At 29.3% G+C, this 21,763-nt stretch overlaps 3 protein-coding genes across 4 annotated transcripts; 1 reads left to right on the forward strand and 2 right to left on the reverse strand.

Annotated features, from left to right (window-relative positions):
- Positions 1 to 4,235: 4,235 nt before the first annotated feature.
- On the reverse strand, positions 4,236 to 5,086 carry mRpL30 (mitochondrial ribosomal protein L30). Its single transcript, XM_016058328.4, has one exon. It carries the CDS (start codon positions 5,084 to 5,086, stop codon positions 4,466 to 4,468), a length of 621 nt encoding a protein of 206 aa, XP_015913814.2. The 3' UTR covers positions 4,236 to 4,465.
- Positions 5,087 to 5,297: 211 nt separating this feature from the next.
- On the forward strand, positions 5,298 to 8,393 carry LOC107444231 (uncharacterized). The gene has a single exon (XM_016058322.4). The coding sequence runs from the start codon at positions 5,550 to 5,552 to the stop codon at positions 7,872 to 7,874; it is 2,325 nt and encodes a 774-aa protein (XP_015913808.2). The 5' UTR covers positions 5,298 to 5,549; the 3' UTR covers positions 7,875 to 8,393.
- Positions 8,394 to 13,709: 5,316 nt separating this feature from the next.
- On the reverse strand, positions 13,710 to 20,259 carry LOC107444234 (uncharacterized). 2 transcript variants are annotated; one of them, XM_016058325.4, is made up of 2 exons: positions 20,000 to 20,259; positions 13,710 to 17,396 (listed from the first exon to the last, which is right to left on the reverse strand). In XM_016058325.4, the coding sequence occupies exon 2, from the start codon at positions 17,141 to 17,143 to the stop codon at positions 15,155 to 15,157; it is 1,989 nt and encodes a 662-aa protein (XP_015913811.3). In that variant the 5' UTR covers positions 17,144 to 17,396; positions 20,000 to 20,259; the 3' UTR covers positions 13,710 to 15,154. The 2 variants fall into 2 exon arrangements, with proteins under 2 accessions (XP_015913811.3, XP_015913812.3); XM_016058326.4 differs by having other exon boundaries at positions 19,944 to 20,069.
- Between the last annotated feature and the right edge of the window lie 1,504 nt (positions 20,260 to 21,763).

Consider the following 21,763-nt stretch of genomic DNA (forward strand, 5'->3'; position numbering starts at 1 on the left):
CCATGTCCCCATAACAAATCAAACCTCTGGGGGTACTGAGTTTGATCGTTCTCTGGCTCAGGTCAAAATTACGATACGTGGATGTACCAATGGGTTCCCCATAAAAAGGTTGTGATGTGTGTGGCTGAAGTCTTATTCTTGACCATAAATGGCTCCACTGAAAAACAAGAAATGCACCCTCTGCTTAAATTTCCTTGGATTCACCAAGCAGATATCGGAAAGCGGCATCAGAAACAGCAACAGATCTTTTCTTACAGACAACAGAATGAAGTGCCTGTAGTAAAAGCATATCATGTTCTACACTATTGGACATAATTGTTACAAATCTTTTTCATAAAAGCAGCAGTCTCTGCCAGATTTGGATCTCTACATTGGGAACTTATTTTTTCAACAGTTTCCATTTTTTTAAGTAAATCTTGCGTTTATCAACATGGCCAAAGAAAAAAACAATTTTTTTTCCTGTTTGAAATACAAGAGTTAGAAAGAAAAAAAATTTTTTTTTGGTAGATTGCTCATTTGGTCACCAAATGCGATGTTTTGGGGCAATGGCAATCAGTAGCAAGAACCCTAGTCCAATCTCTTTAATGAAATGCATGTACATTTCACTTAAGCACTTTCTATTAATTCATTTACAGTATTGTGTTTTTTTGTTTATTCATATTTTTCAATTCACAATTGTTCTTATAGTAATATTTTCTCAATGTCAATATGTAGAGCAGGGGTTTCCAAGTAACATGTGGCCGGGGGCCGCAATTAAAAACACCAATTAAATGGCGGGCCGCAACTTTATCAAAATTTTATATTAGACTCTTTTACGTTTGTAGTTACATTAAATATTACTGTCAGATTTTTTTTAATATAAAAACCAAAATAACAAGCATTACAAATAATGCTTGATACGTATCATTTTGAATCTTCTCTGAATCAGAAACTTAATGACAAGATTTTTTTTTTCTTTTAAACTTAATTCTATGATGAATTAACATTTTTTCGACTTAGGAATTATAGCAACAACAAAAAATTCTTGAGCATCTGAAATTGAATTTTTTTTTCCTTTTCCGCTCATGCGATATTCAATTCAACGTATTCAAATAAAAGATGCTATTCATTCCCTCTTTTATGCGTTATAAAATTTACAAATGTAAATAATTTCGTCCAAAATGAGTGATTTCAAAAAGTTAAATGGGAGAACATCTTCGAAAAAATTTCTGATACGCACATGCTAAATTATATTCACAAAATACGAAAAAAAAAAAAAAAAGAGCAACATACACGACATAAATAAATATTTTCTTGGATGCAAAACCTGAGAAATAATTTTTTTTGCACCGTTCATTGGTATGCTAAATTTAACAGAAACGAAGAAATTAGGTTTTTCTAAAGGAATGAAAAGTATTTTAAACCCATATAGATTTTTTACGAAAATTGTCCGCAAAAAAACGACAACTAATATACTTTAGTTCGCGGATCACAAAAAAAGGCTTCCGGATGCGGCCCGCCAGTTTGTAACCACTGATGTAGAGCATTCGTTGAACAGATATCTTTAATAAAGGTTTCAGAAATATCTGCGGCAACCTTTACAACAAACTTACTTTACTTTTTCAACAAACTTTTAGTCAGTTGAAAAAGCACATTAAACAAAACTTAATTACAAACAAAATTACATGCTCAGTAGTCGGGGTCACTGTGCTGAAGCATTCGATAGCAATTGACTAGCTTCCGCATTTTTCATTGCCCAGTCGATTTCTGAGTTTAGTATGGATGAGTTCAAATTTCGAGAAGATCTTCTTTGAACTTTTTGTCGATTTGAATCGATTCAAATTTATTTTACCAAATACTTATAAATTATTTTACCAAACTATGGGTTTTTGACATGACGGTAAAAACTATGGTAAAAACCGTCATGTGTCAAAAACTTGCCAACCCTGCTGCAAACATAAGGGAAACATGTACATTTCGTAATGAAATATTTTAGATGAGCATAAAAGCATTTTTCACAATCTCTGACTACACAAAAGCAACTGTATTCTATGAATGGTCCCAAATTCTGATATCTTAGCTAGACAATGGTATATGGGTTGGTACCATCAATATATGAAATCTGACACTCCATAGAATACCTGAAATTTACAAGTAAAGTGTGAAATTATAAATATTTAACACATATATTATAATATTTGCATTACCTAAGCATTCCTTAGAACGGCAAAAAACCTATAGGCTTTTTATACAATGACTAGGCATTGTATATGTAAGTTGCCAGACATGGAACTGTATGAGCAAACTCTAAATCAATGCCGTATTTACAGATGAAAAAAAGTTAAATTAATTAGAACTTTAAACACTATTTCCTCTTATTTTTTAACTAATCTATCTTGTGTTAAAAAAATTTAATAACTAATTTTTTATCTAATTGAAAATTCATATAAAATGTGCATTAAGAATCTGATTGGTGTAATTCTGGCAGACCCATCTAACTAGATCAAGTAAGAATATTTGAATTCTGAATTTCTTTTTTTTTTTTTTGTCGATGTGTTAATCTGTTCTATTGTAGTTTGTTTTATCACTAAGTTATTTGAAATAAATACAAAACAATAAAAAATAAACTGTGTCACTTAAAATCTATGAACTGGATTATTTGAAAACAGGGTGCGTAGCCAAATTTTTCAACAAAAAATAAGCACTTTTCAAGAAAAAATATTTTTAAGCATTTTGAAAAAATTTCATAATTAGAAAGGGTTGACAAGTTTTTGACAATGATGGTTTTATTTGCTTGCCAGTGACGAAAATGATGGAGCATCACCAACAATGGAATTAACAAGAGAAAAGAAAACTTCTATCGCTAATCAAGAAAAAAAATTGACGAAGTTTAGTTGGTCCCCATAATCAGCAAAAATTTGAGAGATTTTTCGACTCTATTACTGAGGGTGAAAAATTAAGTCTGGAATTGAGAATCTCTTGCAAAATGCAGCATAGTTGCACATGAGAGACAAAAATCCTTACCACTGAATCCAGCTTATTATATGTAAGTGCGGACCCGCAGACATTTCATCAAACATGTAAAACAAATGGTGTTTTCATACACTACAGACCGACGGTACGCCGAAATAGATTGGGATTGAATAAATTGTGAAAATGTTGAATAGGACAATGTTTTTTTGCATAATTTGTGGTAAAAATCAACATGGTAAAGAAAAATATCACATTTTGGAAAAAAGAAAATTAAGCACTTTTAAAAACACCCATGGAAAAAAGCACCTTTAACCCACTGGCGGTTAAGGAAATGGGCAAAATTGGGAGAATGTTTCTCACCTACACACAGCTCCCCTATCCATTAACATGGGAAAACCGGTTTTGCTATGCAGAGAAGACTGCATGCTAAAATGCGACTTATTACATGCAGAACCGTCAGTGGGTAAAATAAGCACTTTTTTAAAATGCTATGCACCCTGGAAAAAATGGCAATAAAACAACTGTTTGCATTATAAAAGTTTACACAATTTTAAGTTTTTTGCCAACAGACACACAGTGCAGTTCTTATCACACTGTATCAACAAAAATATAAATATATAGCTTTGCTAGTTGTAAATTTTAACTGTCAGTTGAATTAGATAAATTTTGCATTATAACTATAAATAATACCCTCAGTTTTGATACTGAACATAATAACGGAGATATTTCCATATTGGTACCTATCTGCCTTAACTACCTTCACCAAAGGGTTTACAGGTTTTTGTCCTTGAAAAATTTTTTAAAAATTTGTGTAATTGTTTACCTTGAGATGGCTACAAGTTATACCCTTCAAATAGGTCCCCTTTAGAGAGCTTTTTTTTTTTTTTTTTTTTTAATTTATCACTGCCTGCTATAAATATAAAAATCTTCCAGTTTAAATCTTAACAAATTAAATATCTCAAGACATGTTTTATTGATCTATTAGTGCAGAGTTACCAGGAAGGCAACAAATAATAAAAAAATTGAGACAGTAAACCTGTCAGTTTTGTGCACATTTGTGTAGTATTCATTAGCATTGATTAATACTTTCTGAATATCCATTTTTGGAAAGAATGAAAATAATCAATAAATAAGTATTGATATTTGTTGAAATTTTCAGGCGTCATTATAATAATAAATAAATACCTACCTTAAATAAAAAATTTTGTTTAACATAGCTGCAGCAACTAGAAACCATAGCAACACCAATGTTACAATTTTAACACTATTCAACTACTATAAAACATGTTCAAACAAACACTTTATTAACAAAAGTACAGTTTAAATCTTCAACTCTACTTATATTTCTAACAGATAAATTGAAAATAAAGATTAAGGTTTTATTATATTTCACGAACTTAAAAAAATTCATATAATGTCCTTATGCAAATTAAAAATGAAAGCAATTTATATGCACTAAGATTATGCTTTTTAATGATGTAAGAAATTAATTTTAACAAACATAGGTTTAGTATCAATACATTTTTGGGTAGCCAGCATTCCATTTGATGCGCAGGTTTTCTTTTATAGTCCTTTGATCGAGTTTAACCCGTTCAAATTCAGGATCCCTTTCCAAGTCTTCAGGCTTAACTTTTAAACGCTCTGCAATAACTAATTCACCACTTTGTTTTAGAAATGTTCCATACAAATCGTCATTTGTGGGTAAACCGTCTGGGAAAGTTATAGGTTTAAGACGAATTAAATGTTTAACTTTCCACAACATTTTGTTGTTAGATGCGGTATTTTTTACTATAGCGTATTTTGCTTTATCTTTATGCAATCCTAGTTTTAAAATAATTTCTTTCTCCCAAATAGGTCGGTGAATAAGGGGTGCAACTCGCCACACCATAAATAGTTTAGAAGGTTCAAATCCCTCTTCTGAAAGCTGCCGATACTTTTTTACTTGATCAAAAAACTTTTGAGCGCTACGCAGCTCAGAATCAGAATAACTGGTTTCCGCTAAAGGTTTTTTACGCAACTTATTGTAAGTTTCAATTGCTTCAAAGTCTTTTTTGCTTTGTTTAGCCATGAAAGCTGTAGGAATAATCTGCACAGAAAGAAGAGTTCGTCTCAATACAATTGTATTGAAAAACATTTTAAATATCAATAATTAGTAATTTTATAGCAATATAATAATATAAATTATTTCAGTTGGTGAAGATGAAAATGTTTATAGAAATCACTTTAGACGACACGACAGACTGCTTACTTCTGTCCATTTGAATGTATTTTACTTCCACAGAACTTTATTTTAATTTATCAAAACTTAATTTTATTTTATAAAGCAAACATCTTTAGAGTAAAAGTAATAGAATTACTTTAAAAACCATTTTATTTAAATAAACTTACAACTTTACTAAATTAGATGTAAGCTTTAACCTAAACTAAATTAATTTAATGCAGGAATTGGCATCATTGTGTTATGCTTATGCCGGGTTAAAGAAGAGAGAAGACATTTTTTTGCTATTAAATTAACTTTCTAAATTATGTTTACATAAGATCTTAGATAACATTTTATCTTAATTTCTCTTAACTACATTGTAGTTTACCATTCAATTATGACTGAAGAGCTACCTTTGATAGCTCAAGTGAGCAATGTTTCTACCTTGGCCACTTTGGATCAAATGGAGAAACTGTTTGGATTTATGGGAAAAATCAAAGATATTAAAATGTACCCTACTGTCTCTGTGGTACAGCCTCAATTTAAAGTATGTTATGTAAAATATGCGGAATCGTGGAGTGTGCGAGTTGCTTTACATCTTACTAACACTGTCTTTATCGATAGAGCGTTAGTTGTTGTTGCTATTCCTGGTGATACAATTCCTAGTGAAGATAACACAGCTTTCGATCTTCATAATCCAGTGTCAGCATTACCAGGTTTATTGTCGTCTGGATTCAAAGATGTTAGTAATGATATCGCCGCTGTGGATGGTAATTTAGTAATTACGTCTATTGATACCAATTTAGATATTTTGGGTCTGCCTCAATATCCTCCATTGTCTGCTGATCAAGATCCCAATACTATTGAAGAAATAAGGAGAACTGTTTACATTGAAAATATTAGCTCACAAGTAACTGCTTCACAACTTCTTGATTTTATAAATGGAGTTGTCGGTGAAGTTAAATATCTCCGTATGGCCGGCCATGATGATAAGCACATGACTCAATCTGCATTTGTTGAATTTACTGATCGAGCTTCTATTGTTAAAGCCCTTCAGTGTGATGGAATAACGTTAAAGGGTAACAAATTAAGCATACAACATTCAAGTTCAGCGATCGTTAAACCTCAAAAGGATTCTGAAGTTATATCTGAAAAAGATACTGAAGAAGCAATGAAGCGTTTGAAAGAAGCTGAAAGCCTTATTGCTAGGGTAGTTGAACCTGAAATAAGTGGTAAATCTTCTCGTTCTAGACGGCGTTCCTCCTCGAGATCAAGACGAAGATCATCATCTAGGTCGAGACGGCGATCTCGATCAAGTTCAAGGCGGTCATCGCGTAAGAGAGATAAAAGATCTCGTTCCAAAGACAGAAGAAGATCTCGATCTCCCAGACGGAGATCAACATCTCGAAGAAGAAAATCACGTTCTCGAAGCAAACAGTCCAAAACACACCGATCTCGCTCTAGAAGTAAACCTAGACGTTCCCGGTCTAGAAGTCGTCCAAGAAGATCCAGATCAAGAAGTAAAGCTCGACGTTCAAAGCGATCCTATTCCAGAAGTAGACGATCTCGTTCCAAGACAAGTGATTCAAAAAGTAAGTTGGGGAAGAAGAGTCGTAGATCAAGGTCTAGAAGTATTCGATCTCGAAGAAATCACCGTTCTAGATCAAGAAGTGGCTTGGCCCGCACCAAACATCGTAGGTCCCGTTCTCGCAGTGCACGATCACGTTCAAGAAGCAGATTATCTAAAAGGAGCCGTAGAACCAGTTCTCGAAGTCCAACACGTTCTAAAACTACTAAGAGATCTAATTCTAAGAGTCGTTCTTCTGTTGCTAAAGACAGATCTCGATCGAGGAGTAAAACTTCTCAAGTTACTAAAGATCCTAAGTCTGTTAAAGTATCAATCTCGTCTTCGAGATCTCAGTCACCAGATGCATCTAAACTTCCACTTTTAGGAGAAGAAAGTGATAAAAAAGCAGAAGATGATAAGTGCATGCCAGACATTGAAATGAAGTCTACATCACCAGCAAGGTCAGTGGGTAGTCCAATTACAAGCTACCCTGTAGAGGAAAAGATTGGTCCTAAAATTGAGATTAAGTTTGAAAATATAGAAAGTGAACAACCTGAGAATATGGAAATTGATAAAAAAGAAATTGAAGTAGCTGTATCGGAAAAATCACCAAATGAAAATATTTTAACTGTGGTTAAAGAAGATGCTGAATCAAAAATAAAAACAAGAGATAAGACTAAAAGTCGATCAAGGTCGAGAAGTCCTAGTAGAGTAGCCAGCAGGTCCGGAAAGTCTTCGAGAAAGCCCAGATCGAGGTCAAGAGATCGTAAACGATCTCGTTCTCCTGTGAGAAAAATAAGGAGGCGGTATTCTTCATCCGAAAGTTCATCAAGCATTGAAAATGCGCGGAATCGTGGCAAAAAGTCTGTGTCACGACCTAGATCTAGGTCACCTCGTAAATCTAGCAGGCGTTCGTCGAAGCGCTCTGAGTCACCTGCTTCAAGACATCGTTCTCACAGGGATAAAAAATTGAGATTGAGAAAACGCTCTGTTTCAAGAAGTCCTGCTAAACGATCAATTTCTAGAAGTCCAAGACGATCTCAGGCTAAAGAGAGTGATAAAGAAATTTCTCGCTCCTCTTCTAAAAAGGAAGGACCTGAAATTCTAAGAAAAAGAAGCTGTGACAGTGATGCAAAAGCTTCAGAGTCTGATTAACTTTAATATCATTTTTTTTTTTTTTTTATGCATGGTTTCAATGTGCTCAAATTTTTTTGGGCTATGTATAAGTAAAGAAATTATTTCACAGACTGTCATAAAAGGAACTTCTTACTTAATTATAGAGAATTCCATTGCAGTTTAGAACTTTAAAAATTCATTTATCTTTTACGTTTAATTCTTAATTAAATCTAACGATACTGTGTATTGATTTTTTTTTTTAATTTCTGTACAAAAACTAATGCACAATTTATGGTACAACTCCATTTCGGATAGCATGAGAAAATCTCATTAACTAATAAGGCTATTAATGATTTGTCATTGTAAAAGTTTTTATGGTTCCTGAAAAGAAATTATACCAACCTTACTTATTATGCTATAATATTAGAGAATTTGAAGCTTCTCTTTATTTTTAAAACATACACAACTTATGGTTTGTTAATAAAGGAGTTTATTCCTTAATTGTCGGAAAGTTTACTGTAAGTTCTTGATTATTAAAATTTCAGTTTATTCATTCAATGTATGTTTATTTTTTGGTTTAGTAGAAAGATATACCAATTATTTTTCAAACAAATTTCTTAAACTCTATGTATAATCAACCATTTAGATTAATGTAGTAACTGACAAACTTGGTTTCTCTCATAGAATTAGAATTAAAAAATAAAACTTGACAATAATAGTTAAATTCATATTTTATTTATATCTATATGACATTTTCTTATTGTGCTATACTAAAAAAGCATATTAAAAATATCACACCTTCGTTTCGAGTATCGTTTTCATTTTTAAAAAATTCTGTTATTTTATATTGATGAGTATAATGACATTTTATTTATAAGCCTAATTAGAAATTTTTAAAAATGCATTATATTATACAGTAATTGATTTGTAATATCAGAATTGGTACGATTCTTTTCCTTTTTTATGTCTTAAATAATTTGTAAATAGCAACATCATTCTGAAGTGAAAACCTAAATTGAAATCTTTAGTAACGTTTACTGTATTTGATTATTTAATCAAAATTACAAGAATACTTTTAATTTTATTGCATCTTAAATAATTTTTAGACAGCCCTATCTAAGTGAAGAACTCTCTGATGAAATTTAACTATTTTGGTAAAATCTTGTACCATTCAATAGGCACCAGGCTCCAACTGGACATGCATTCCCAAGAAGTGTCTGACTTTTTTTAGGAATATATATGAAATAAGTTACAAACAATAAATATATCAACTTAAATATGTTATGTAAATGTTGCATACTGATATTAAAATATAAGAGTGCCAAAGAGTGAAAATTAGTCAAAGATTTACTATTTCATTAAGTTGAAATGCACAAATATTTATAAAATTACTTCCTTATTCCTAGAGTCAATAAAAAAATTTTTTTTAAATAAATTAGTATAATAGTATCTTTAACTTATTCTCAACTTCTCTAATAATACTATTGAAAATAAGTCATCGAGGAGATTTTATATCTACACTATTGTATGTCTCTCCTAATGGAAAGCAGTTATCGAGCTAGGCATTTATAGAGGTGTAATTTAAAATTTTCGTAGTTTTGTTTTCATCTTCAGAATACAAAAACATGAACAGTTTATATTTATCATTATCATAAGGTATTTCTGTAACAAAATGGCTGATAATCAGACTTGGATGAAATAGAAAACCTTCCTGCGAACACAAAAATCTCACTTAGAAAACTTTCTGCACTCGTTGCTCTTGGTAACTAGCTTCAACCCTTTCTTCGCCATCTCATTTTGTTTGAAAATCCCAGATTCTTTTAAAAGTATTTAATTTTTATAGAACTTTATATTGGTTCATACTACAGGGATAAGTTTGGTAAAAAAGTTGAAAATAAGGAATCCAAAAATTTTATGCGCAAAAACATTTTTTAAATAATTGCAAAGATCCCTGAAATTTGAGTGGAAAAAAAGTGTGTGTAAATAACATTAATCCACATAATGTAATCAACATTTCAATAAAAATATTGATGTGAGATTTCATTTACATAAAGTTTGTGAATATGAATCTCAATGAGTAATTTTTAAACCACACGAATCCAAATCATATTTAATTTTGAATTAGTTACAAATTTTCCGTGAATGGCATTCGTATACATTATACAGGTCTGCTAATAAATACCTGTACTAAAGTATTTATTTTAACCTTTAAATCCATAGTTCAATAAAGATAGCAAATGTTTAAATATATTGCTAAAAGCTTTTTTTTGTTATAAGTTTTAAAAATTGAATGTTTATTCTGGTGAAAATTTGAAGTCCTCGAAAGCAAAGTCCCAGGTTATTCAAATGTAAATGCAATGACATTAATATACGCCATTCATAAACCTATAAATGCCATTTTTAACATTTCTAATTAGTTTTGCTCTAGTATAATATGAAATATATTTCATAATTTATTTTCATTTTGTACATCATTTGCTCAAATAAAATGTCCCTTATTTCCTTTAAACAAATACTGTAATATTTCTGAAAATCTTAGTCAAAGTGAATTTTCTAATGTTTTAATTTAAATTTTCTATAATCTTTTTCAAGGCTTGCTTGCCATTTACACGGGTACCCAAAAAAGATGCCTAACAATTCAAAGGTAAAGCTACTTGGTAATATTTCAGTACATGTTTACGAACAACATTCACCAAGGCGGCAAAAGTTTTTGAACTTGCAAAATATTAAAATAGATATTTGTTGTGGCTTGCCTGGAGATGGCTTCTAGTTGGCCATTTCTGTGACTTTTTTTTTTTAAAGATTTTTGCGAGCCACAGCCCAGTTGATATCAAAAATGTGCGGTTATCTTAATACTACCAATACAGTGGACCAAATTGATGCTAAGAACATATTAAGACAGATCATTAAAATTTAATGAACATGTTTTCGTATTTTGTCTGATTTGTCGTAAATTTTTTGCTTTGCCAAAAATAAACTAAATTCATATGGGCTTAAAAATGAAAGAAATTATTTGTATGCATTTCATTCTGTTTTTCTGTAATTTGTGCAGTTAGCTATTTCAATAAGAATTAAGTCGAAATAATGCAACACCATCAGTGCCAGATTGAAGAAAGATAAAATCAAATAGGTTACAATAATTTTTTTTATTATTTCACTATTTAAATACACAGAGTCTTCTAGATTAGTATTTCAGCAAAAATTTATGTAACCTATGGTACAATTTATTTCCTATGAAATCACCATTCGAATTCTACTTACATTTGTAGTTATAAAAATATTTATGTAAATGTTTTCAAATATTTCTAACATTATAAAAATATTTTCAAAAGTTTGATTTCCTCACTTTTCCCAGTGCATTAATACAATGGAGAGCAATAATTAGAGAACATGACTATTTTTTGGCAATCTATCATAATTTCATAAGCAAATATTCAAAATCTAATTTTATTTTCATGTTCAGGAAATGAAAATGTAACCATTAAATTTAATTAATGAATAACTCCTAGCAATTTTGTTGCTATTTTCTTTATTAAAAAGAATGAAATTTTAAATTTATAGTTAAACATAGATATTGTTAATCTATATTTTTCCATTTTTAACCTCATGTATATTTATTAGGAGATATTTTTTTCTTATCAAACATGAAACTTTCAATGCAAAGTATGCAGTTTACCCAGTAATTTTAATTTTACTGAAATACATTAATTATTGTCATCAAGTACTTTATTTAAATCTACTTGTGGTTATGAAAAATACTTTTAATTTTTATGGCCTCTAAATAAAGTATTAATAGCTAAAAGACTTAGCTGCATTGAAAATATCCATTTTTATTCATAGAGTGACCTGGGGTAATTCCTGATCAAAAAACACAAACATCTATTTTGTGAAAAAACTGTTCAAAATAGAATTTTAATATTTACTGGAAGTTTGAGGCTATATGAGATGAGTCCTATGCCAACTTCTTTTGTTTGAAAATCTATAATTAGAATTTAAGATTTTAAATTTTTAGTGATCAGGAATTACCTCTGGTCTTGAGCATTTCTGGGGTAATTCCTGATCACTTCTGGGGTAATTACTGATCACCAGTTTTTATTGTAAAGGGGCTGTTTGAAAATAATTATATAATGGTAATTAACAAATAAGACATCAAGATAAAAAAAATAAACCCAAAAGATATGTTTAAGCAGCTAATAAAACGATTGATTTAAAAGCAAGAAGAATGATTAACGCTTTAAATTTTCAAAAATCTTCGTGCCATGCATTTTAGGCAATCAGCCAACTCATTCTCATGTTCTTCTGAAATATAAGAGAGTTCCCACATGGGTTACTTTTGCTGGATTTTTTAACTTCATTAAGGGAAAGTGTAAAGTTAAGAATGGTATGCCAACAGCTCTGGCAGCAGCTCTCACACTGAAATTTTTATTTTCAATCATTAAAAGAAATTCACTAATTTTGTTTTCTAGAAGCTTAGTATCCTTTTTAGGCTTATAATTTCTCACCATATTTATACTAGGCTAATTTATAAACTTAAAAATTATTCTAACGATGTACACACATAAAATTAAGATGGAAGCAAGGTTAGACAAACCAGAAATGGTGCAAATCAGAATACAGTCTTGTATACAGTTAAAAACAAATTTTGTTCAAAACAAAAATTTCACTTAATAAATATGAACTGTTATTTAAGAAAAGACAATTAGCTATTTATAAGCTATCTTATATACTATTTATAAGAAGAAATTACAATGATCAGGAATATAGTTTCCTATAATCAATTATAATGTTTACAGTTGATGTGAACAATTAAACAAAAGAAAGTAACTGAAAATATTTATTATTAAGAGAAAGGGGGATCTTTGCAGAAATATGCACATTTTGAAACCCACAGAAAGCAGTTTAAAAGATACTTATTTTGTTAGATTAAACAAAAAATTATTATTAAGTAAATGTAGTTATACTTTAGTAAAGTGTACAAGCATTCTTGTCCATGCCCCAAATTTAAAAAAAATTAATTTTTTTAGTAATTAATTGAATTAAACTTAGGTGATCATTATTTACCCCAGAAACAGAGTGATCGTGAATTACCCCGGGTCACCCTAACTGTTTTTTTTTTTTTAATTAAAAGAGAAAAAATAGATGCCTCTTATCAGGGTTGGAGTTTTTGCCGGCAAAAACCAAATTATCTAAATTGCTGATTAAATATTATTACAAAATACTTGAAACAAATTTAAATCAATCATAAGGAATAATAATTTTGATACATTACATGAAAAAATTATTTTTAACATATTAATAATTAATATAAGGGTAATAATTTTTAAAAGATTGAAAGTTTTTGATCTCTTTTCATTTTAGAATCCTAAAATAAATGTTTTTTTACAAATAAATAAATATTATTATTTGTATAATATTATTTATTATAAAAATTTATTATTTGTACAATAATTAACTACACATATTTTATGCTTTAAATTATAGTTATATTAATTTAAAATAAGTTCATTTCACTGGAAAAAAGAGAATAATCACAAATTTTCCAATCAATAATGTTTTAAACTACTAAAATGATATATTATTAAATTATCATTTAATTATGGAACAATAATTTTGTTAATTTTTTTGTAATTATTTATATTCATAGTATATATTTCAATTTTGTATCAAAAATGTGTTTTTGTCCTCTCATCTTGGAAAATTGCTTTGCAAAAACCTGTTTTTGCCAGGATGGTTTTTACCGGTATTTACCATGGTTTTTTCCACCTGTGGCAAAATCTTGCCAACCCTGCCTCTTATCAAAACTTTTTTACTCGTTTAATTTTCTTTAAGCTATTTGATAATGCTACTAAACACACATGAGTCAGAGAAATAATATTTAATGAGACATTTTTTTTCCATTTATTTCTGTTTTATCTCCTATTATACATATTCCTAGATTATTTACAGATAATTACAATATGCTTTAACAAACAAAAAATACATCAAATTTTCTTGTCTTTGTGTATTAAATTAAATTGTATTGTGTATTAAATTGTAATCAATTATCAAAAAATACCAACAAATGACAGTGCTAATAATTCCAATGTTAAGCAAATCACACAAAAATCTGCTTATAATAATTTTGAACACAAAAAACTTATAATGTAAACAATATTAAAATCATTGATAACACAACAATCAATTTTTCAAAACTTAAATATCACAGGTCTGGATTATTTGTATTTTGCAAGAATTTTATCTAGAGTTTTAATTAAAGTGACAATAGTAACTAAAACTGTATAAAATATAGTATCTAAAATTAAATGTTAAAATAGACATTTCAGACCTAGAAATTGACAAATAAACAAAAATTATTTTCAATACAATCGAATCCTGATCATCTGAAATAGTAGAGTGAATCTACTTTAGTTAATTAAAATTTTTAAATAAGGGAATCATAGTTTTTGATAGATGTAATGATATAAAAATTAGGATTGACAAATTGTCTGAAAGAAATCTATTTCTTCTAATACTTTGGACAAAATGAAAGAAACTACAAATAATCATATTATTGTTCAGAAGTATAAAAGAACTAATAATTAAGTTGAATTAAAAATAACTTATTAGATTCAATATAAAAAGCTGAAAAAAGTTTTTCATATCGACTTTTAAAAGAATTATTCATATTAGTTTATACAGAATTTTAAAATCTTTGGATATTAAAAATTCTGTTGTGTATTCATAATTAACAGTGTTTAATTAAAAAAATTAATATGCTTTTTGAAATTACGAATCCATTATGTGATTAATAGTTGACTAGATATTTAGTTTGTGATTTATTTAAAGTTTCTTGTTAGAAATAAATGTTAATTTGTAGTGTTGTTAAAATTTAATTATATTTTAGCAGTTCTTTATGAAATGATAAAATTAGGTTTTATTATATTTATTTCCAAAAAATATTGAAGAGCTTTAATTAATTTATTAAATGTTCCAGTTTCATAAAATGTTGGTAATATTTCATTTAATCTTTTTTCCAATTGTTGTGTTTTAGTTTTCACTTAATTTAGTTTTCACTAATTAAATTCAGAAATTATCACTATTTAAACTAGATTGCAACTATAAACTGTTGAAAAGGAATTTTTTAATATTTGATATTTCTTTTAGAAAAAGAAAACTATTAAAATCTTTATAGTATTAAACATCATAGTAAATTTCATTTCCACTGTGTAAATAGGGGATTCCTTATCTAGATTTAAGATTTCGAAACAATTAATGTTCCCATGTCTGAATTCAATACTTTAAAACTTGGGAACTGACATGTTGTTGACCAATATCATCCATCAATCTTTGTAGTAAATGCCAAATTGCCTATACACATCTTCTATTTCGTTTAATTCTTGAAATTGTGATTCAGTCAGCTGAGTGGGGTCTTTATTTGAATCATTCAATCCTTTGTAAAAACCATAAAACTGTAAGACTTCATTGCGACGTTCATTTAACGAAGAAATTTTATCACTAAATTTATCTTCACAAGTATCTGCAATTTTAAAATACTCATTTTTAATTATTGAAACTCTAGAATTAAACTTGTGATGATACGGTGCTGCCCTATTCCATCTTGAACCCTCATAACCAATAGAACTAATTTTATCATGCATTTCATTTATTATTGCTTGCTTTTCTTTTTCCTTGGTTTTTTCAATAGAATCTATTTCTTTATCAAGAAAAAAGGTGCAATGACGCTTGGCACTTTTTCCATTTAACTGAGTAGAAGCCTGTCTCTTCTGTTTAGTAACAGTCCTGGGTTCAGGATGCCTGGAGCTAAACAATTTCTTTCTGTAGGAATGATATGTCAAATTTTTGTTTGGATCAGGAATTTTTCGTGATTCCCAACACTTCCGTACTTGTTGATAACGTTGTTCATTGGTGGTAAGTTTTTTTATTGCATCCCATCCAGGATTAATGAGATCATCTTTTTCTTCCTCCAGGTAATCCTTAATTTCCCTTTTCTTTAACTCATCTTTGTTTAATATCCCTCGTTTAAATGTAACAGTTTCGTTTGAGGTTTTGTCATCATTTAAAGTAGCATCAGACTTAAACTTTTTGCTCGGACATTCAGTCTTGATTTTCAAAATTTTATTACTTGAAGAAATGTTGCTCACATTTTTACCATCAAAATCATCATTTGCAACATCTGCATTAAAAGTCTGAGAATCAAGGGAGCTGATAGTTTTATTTGATGTTTTGCTATTATTTAAAAAAGCATCAAACTTTGATTCCTTGCTTGGACAGTCGGTCTCATTAATTAAAATTTGATGATCTGGGGCTAATATTTTATTCTTATTTTTTGCACTAATGTCATAATTAGCATTCTCTGAATTAGAAGTTTCAGAATCAAACAAGTTGACAATTTCATTTGATGTTTTGTTACTATTTAAAGAAGCATCAAACTTTGATTCTTTGCTCGAATATTCAGTCTCATTAATTAAAATTTTATCTTCTGAAGATAAAATTTCTTTCTTATTTTTAACATCAAAATCATTATAACTATTATCTGCATTGAAAGTCTGAGAATCAAGTGAGCTTGAAGATTTAGTCTTTTTCAAGCCTAGATTGTTTGAAGTCTGAGTATTAGATTTCACAACATCTGATTTTTCTTCTAAATTGGAGAATTTATTAAGACTCTTCAAATCATTTTTTAGATTCAAAATTTGTAGTTTATTCATCTCCAACTCAGCTTTTGACTTCAAGTTATGAGTTTCTTGTGGGAAAATCTCAGAATTAATCTTAGAAGACAATGGATCAAAATTTTCAAGACTTTTGTGAGATATTTCATGCATATTTAAATTATCAATGTTATTCATTGCAGATAGTGAATTAGGTCTTAGTTCAGATCTGGAATATTCAAAATCTGTTTTTGGAATAAAATCTTGCATATTATATTTACTTGGATTTGAACAGTTTCTTATTTCTACTGGTTGCTCTAAATCCAAAGCTTCATAACATTTTTCGAACTCACGATCTAAACCACTTTGTGAACAGAAATTGTTTTTAGTGTCTTCCGATAATTCAAAATCTGTACCTTGTACAAGACCTTCTACACTACATTCTGTTGGACTTGAACAGCTTTTCGACTCCACCAATGACTCTGAGCCCAAAATTTTATAACACTTTTCAAGCTCAATATCTAAATCACTTTTTGAACAGAAATAGTTCTCACTTAAACAGCTTTTAGTATCATCCAATAATTTGGAATTACTAAAATCTGTTCTTGGATTCAAACCTTCTACATTATATCCACTAGGATTAGAACAGCTTTTTAACTCCATTGCTGACTTTAAATCTATAATTTTATAACAGTTTAAGCTTCAAACCACTTTCAAAACTAAATTTAATTTCACTTAAATGATTTTTAGAATCATCAAATAATTAGCCAGAATTTTGCTACTGTCCGTTAAATTTGAGATCCTTGTGAAAAATTAGAAATTCTATCCTTTATAACCAGAGGCAATTCTTTGTAATATTCAATGATGTGTATTAAAATTTAGAGAAAATGACACCGACTTTTTTTCTTGAGTTATTCTGCAAAATAAAAATAAAAATTAGAAATCGCATAATAAGCAGTTAAAAAATATTTTGTTTTATTACTTTAATTAATATAAAATGAAATTTATTTTGTCATAAATTTCAAGTTAAAGAGACATGTAACGTTTAAAAAAATTTTTAAGCTAGATATTTTTAAACTAATATTTTTCTTAAAAAATCACTTAATGTTATAAATAAAGCAAACTGATTTTAAATATTCCTGTTTTTTGTGAGCACACATAATCACTTATGTGTACTCACAGTTATCCCAAACTTGAGAAGCTTCCAATAAAAATTTATACCTAACTCTTAACTGAAAAAAATTCAGAACAATTTATATTTCCATACAGTCTTTAAACATTTTTCTTTTATGTGGTGGTCAAATCAATTAATATTTCAGAAAACTTGCTTGTAATATTTTTTTTTTTCTTTTAGTCCAATTACTAAGCATAAAATTTGCTGTGAATGTTACACATTTACTTTACTCCGAGAAATAGGGAAAGAAAATAAAGCATCTTTGATATTTTTGTTTTAAGGCAAACCACAACATATTTTATATAAATTACATAATAATGAAAAATAAAGCAGTACATTAATACAGGCATTCACTAACATTCTTGATAAACATGCATTATTAAAAAAGGCAAGACAATCTGAATTTATCTATCTACTCTTTTTTTTTTAATGCCATATTAACAATAAGATAATTTACTTTTTAAAATTCGAAAACACAATCGCAAGATTAAAATAAAATATTTTAAAGATAGGTAAAAAATTAATTTTTAAAACCATCTTTTTTTTTTCAACCAACTTTTATTTGCTTCATTTATTTATATGTGTATACATTGTGGAGAAACATATAGTATAAAGATATATTTTACAATAGGAAAAAACTGCATTAAACTTTCTCCTCATTCTTTGTTTGCATTCTGAAAAATCGAAAAACATTTTTAATACTTTCAAAAAAATTATTTCCCAAGTGCTAAAGTTCATAAGTTTGAAATTTTACTTCTAAATTAAACTTATTACATACAACAATTGTTATACATTCAACATTGCATATTGTTGACAATCAATAAATAATATTCAGATTTAAAAAAAAATTAAATCTATAATTTTTTGCAAATAAAAAAGTTTCTTTAAATCAGGGCTTTTTATTTAAAAAAAAAATCATACAACCCTGCTTTTGAGAATATTTTTGTATAGCAAGAAAGATTTCCGTATTGTGATTTGCAGGAGAATAATAACCCCAAATTCTGATTGGTGATCTCAGTTGGCGAAACAGATCACAATATGGAAATACCCCCATACCATGATTTATGCTAAATAATAATAAAATAATTTCCGGACAATGGCCCAAGAGAAACAAAAACATTGCAGAAGAGCACCAACTCAAAGAATACAACATGTAACCACCCCCGGGAAAACCTCTATAGGTTTCTTTACAAATTTGGAAGTTTAAAATCCATTTGGTGCCTTGGTGATTGTAGTCCACGCAACAAATCAGGATACAGAAATATCCTCTATTTTTAGATTGCATGAAAACAATATCTATAGTTATATTCCCTACAAGTTTAAAAAAATATTGCCATACTAAACTAATATAAAAAATCTTGCAATATTTTTGTAATATAATATTTTTTAAAGAATATTTTTGTAAGATAAAAATTTAGCATTAATTAAAATAATAACTAATTTTAGTACAATAAATCTTACCATACTAAACAAATTAATATAATAAATTTTGCAAACATTTTATTTTCTTCTTAAATCAGAATATTTGACCATTGGTCAACAAAATGAAGCGAGTTGGGATCATTGAAATGGTGTGTATAGTGAAAATTTATACTGAATATAATCCATTGTTACTTTGGAAGTTAAACAAAAGCATGTAAAAAGAAATAAATTACAATAAAAAGTTTATAAATTTTAACTAAATAAATATATTTAAACTTGCTCAAATCCTATAAAACCAGATGTTTAATTAACATTGAGTTTCTAGGATGAAAAGTGTCAAACGGTTCGTATCAAATGCAAAAATTAAAACTAGAACTTCAAAATATATTAATCTAAATCCTAAAACGCATTTGCAGAATTAACTTAAAATATAATATATATATTAAGTAATATTATTTCCATTTGTCATTTAATATCTTTAAATCTGTTTCACGACTTTTTAGTAGGTATTGACAATTTTTTGAACTTTAATCTTAAAAATAAATCCATGTTATTTGCTTATCTTAATCAGACCAAGGTTCGAAAGACAGAAAATAATAACATCGATATCTCGACAGATAAATTTATTAAAGAAAGTAACTTAAAATAGTTGGAAACAATTTAGAAACATGCTTAAAGGAATTCTAAAATGTAATATTGAATTGTAAAAAGAAAAATGCATTGAAAATAGTAAAATTTACATCAATAAATAGAACAAACAGTTCAATTTCAAAATTTGTGTTAAAACAAACCATACAACACTCAAAATTAAAATACATTTTAATTTAATCTAATTTCATATTTGCTAGAGATTAATCATTAAAATACCAAAATCTCCAAATTGTTTTCCGTTTAAAATTCACAAAATTTATTTTTGAACTAACCTTTGTTTCCTTATTTCGTTTAATAACAGTAACTTAAATTTAAAGTACACAAACTTAGCGCTGCGCTTATGTTATATAACAATGCGCTTGCGCGATGTTTAGGGAAATGTGAAGATGAAAGAAGGGAAAAAATGATGCGAAACTGTAGTTAATAGGGATTTTTAAAACTCGCAATTTTAATCGTCTTTTTACAACAGAAAATCAAAAAAAGATTGAAAAGAAGATCAAAGAAAGATAAAAATTTCCTTATAACGTTTCGTTTCTCCGTGGGTAATTCCTCAATTTAGAAGCCAAGGTTTGGCACACATGCATGACAGTGCTTTTTCTTAACTTTCAAAGTCCCGCAGTGGACTGATCGTTAAGACACGGTTCCCAGCAGATCACCGAAGTCATGCATCACTAGCTACGGCCAGTGTGCGGGTGGGTGACCACTTGGATCAGTCTGCGTCGGGACCGAGGGTGTGCGGTTTTGGTCCTCGTTAAGCTGTGCTACTGTAAAGTGCTCGACTTCGCGCGCAGGTCGTGGGGGTGCCATCTCCTCCGCAGAGGATCAAAATTGTGATGGCATGTCTTCGGATCATCCTCCGGGATGTTTCCCAGACCGTCGCCAATAGCCCATTGTGCAGCTCTAGTGTGACGTAAATTAACAACAACAACTTTCAAGTACCTATCCACTTGTGACGTCGCTTGCAGGCATCCAATTTACTCTTATCCGAAATAGATTCAGCGTGATAATTAACCAATCCTTAATATCTGATTGAATGCTACTCTTCCTTCTTTTTAGACGCACAGAAAGTAAGAAAAAAAATGGGTGAACATTCTAAATAACTGTCCCGCAGTGGACTGATCGTAAATGCTCGGTTCCTAGTACAACATCGAAGCCAAACATGCTGCGAGCTGCGATCATTAAGTGGCTGGGTGACTACTTTAATCAGCCTGCGTAGGGGTAAAGAGTGCGCAGTTTCGGTCATCGTTAAACTGTTCAATCGTATTGCTAAATTTCACGCGCAGCAGTCGGGCTTCCAAAGCGGAGGAGCCAACCCCATGCAGAGAATCAAAATTGTGATGGCAGGACTTCGGATCACCCTCATAGGGATGTTTAGTAGACCGTCGCCATTAGCTAACAACGCAGCTCTAGTGAGACGTAAGGAAAGTACGAAATACCTACGTACTCTAAACAAGTTTTGATCTAAAGATGGCATTATCATTTACTCGGATCAATCTATATGGTCGAAGGTTTAGCATTAAAAATATGCTAATTAAGTATTGCAGACGATATTTTTATTTACGATATTTTATTTAGAAAGTCATGGAGTGAAGAAAGATTATCGCCATCTATAATATGGGCCCAATTTTTGACAGAAGAGAGATCAAAAGTTTAGACCCTTTAAAGTTATTTTTACTTTTTGTATATTTCGCCTTATATTGCGTACTTTTTCAGCGAATCGGAAAGCTTTAGCACACGGTTGCGATATTCGCTTATCGCAAAATAATTTCAAACAAAAATAATTTTGAACAATTATTTCTTGATATTTAATTTAAAAATAGTTCCAAAAAATTTATATCGTATACAAATTTTTATATCAATTTAAATGAGAAATTTTGCACGAAGTTGGTCGAATAGTTCTTGAGAAATCAAAATTTAAAATTACGACTTTTTTGAAAATTGAATAACTCAGGAACTATTCAATCACATTATTGTATTTTTCCATTTAAAATTACTTTAGTTAAAGTGATGTAAAAATTTGGGTATCATACAATTCA

The sequence above is a fragment of the Parasteatoda tepidariorum genome, chromosome 1, assembly GCF_982258835.1.
Source record: "Parasteatoda tepidariorum strain Cologne lab strain chromosome 1, Ptep-v5.0, whole genome shotgun sequence".
NCBI classification, from domain to species: Eukaryota; Metazoa; Arthropoda; class Arachnida; order Araneae; family Theridiidae; genus Parasteatoda; species Parasteatoda tepidariorum.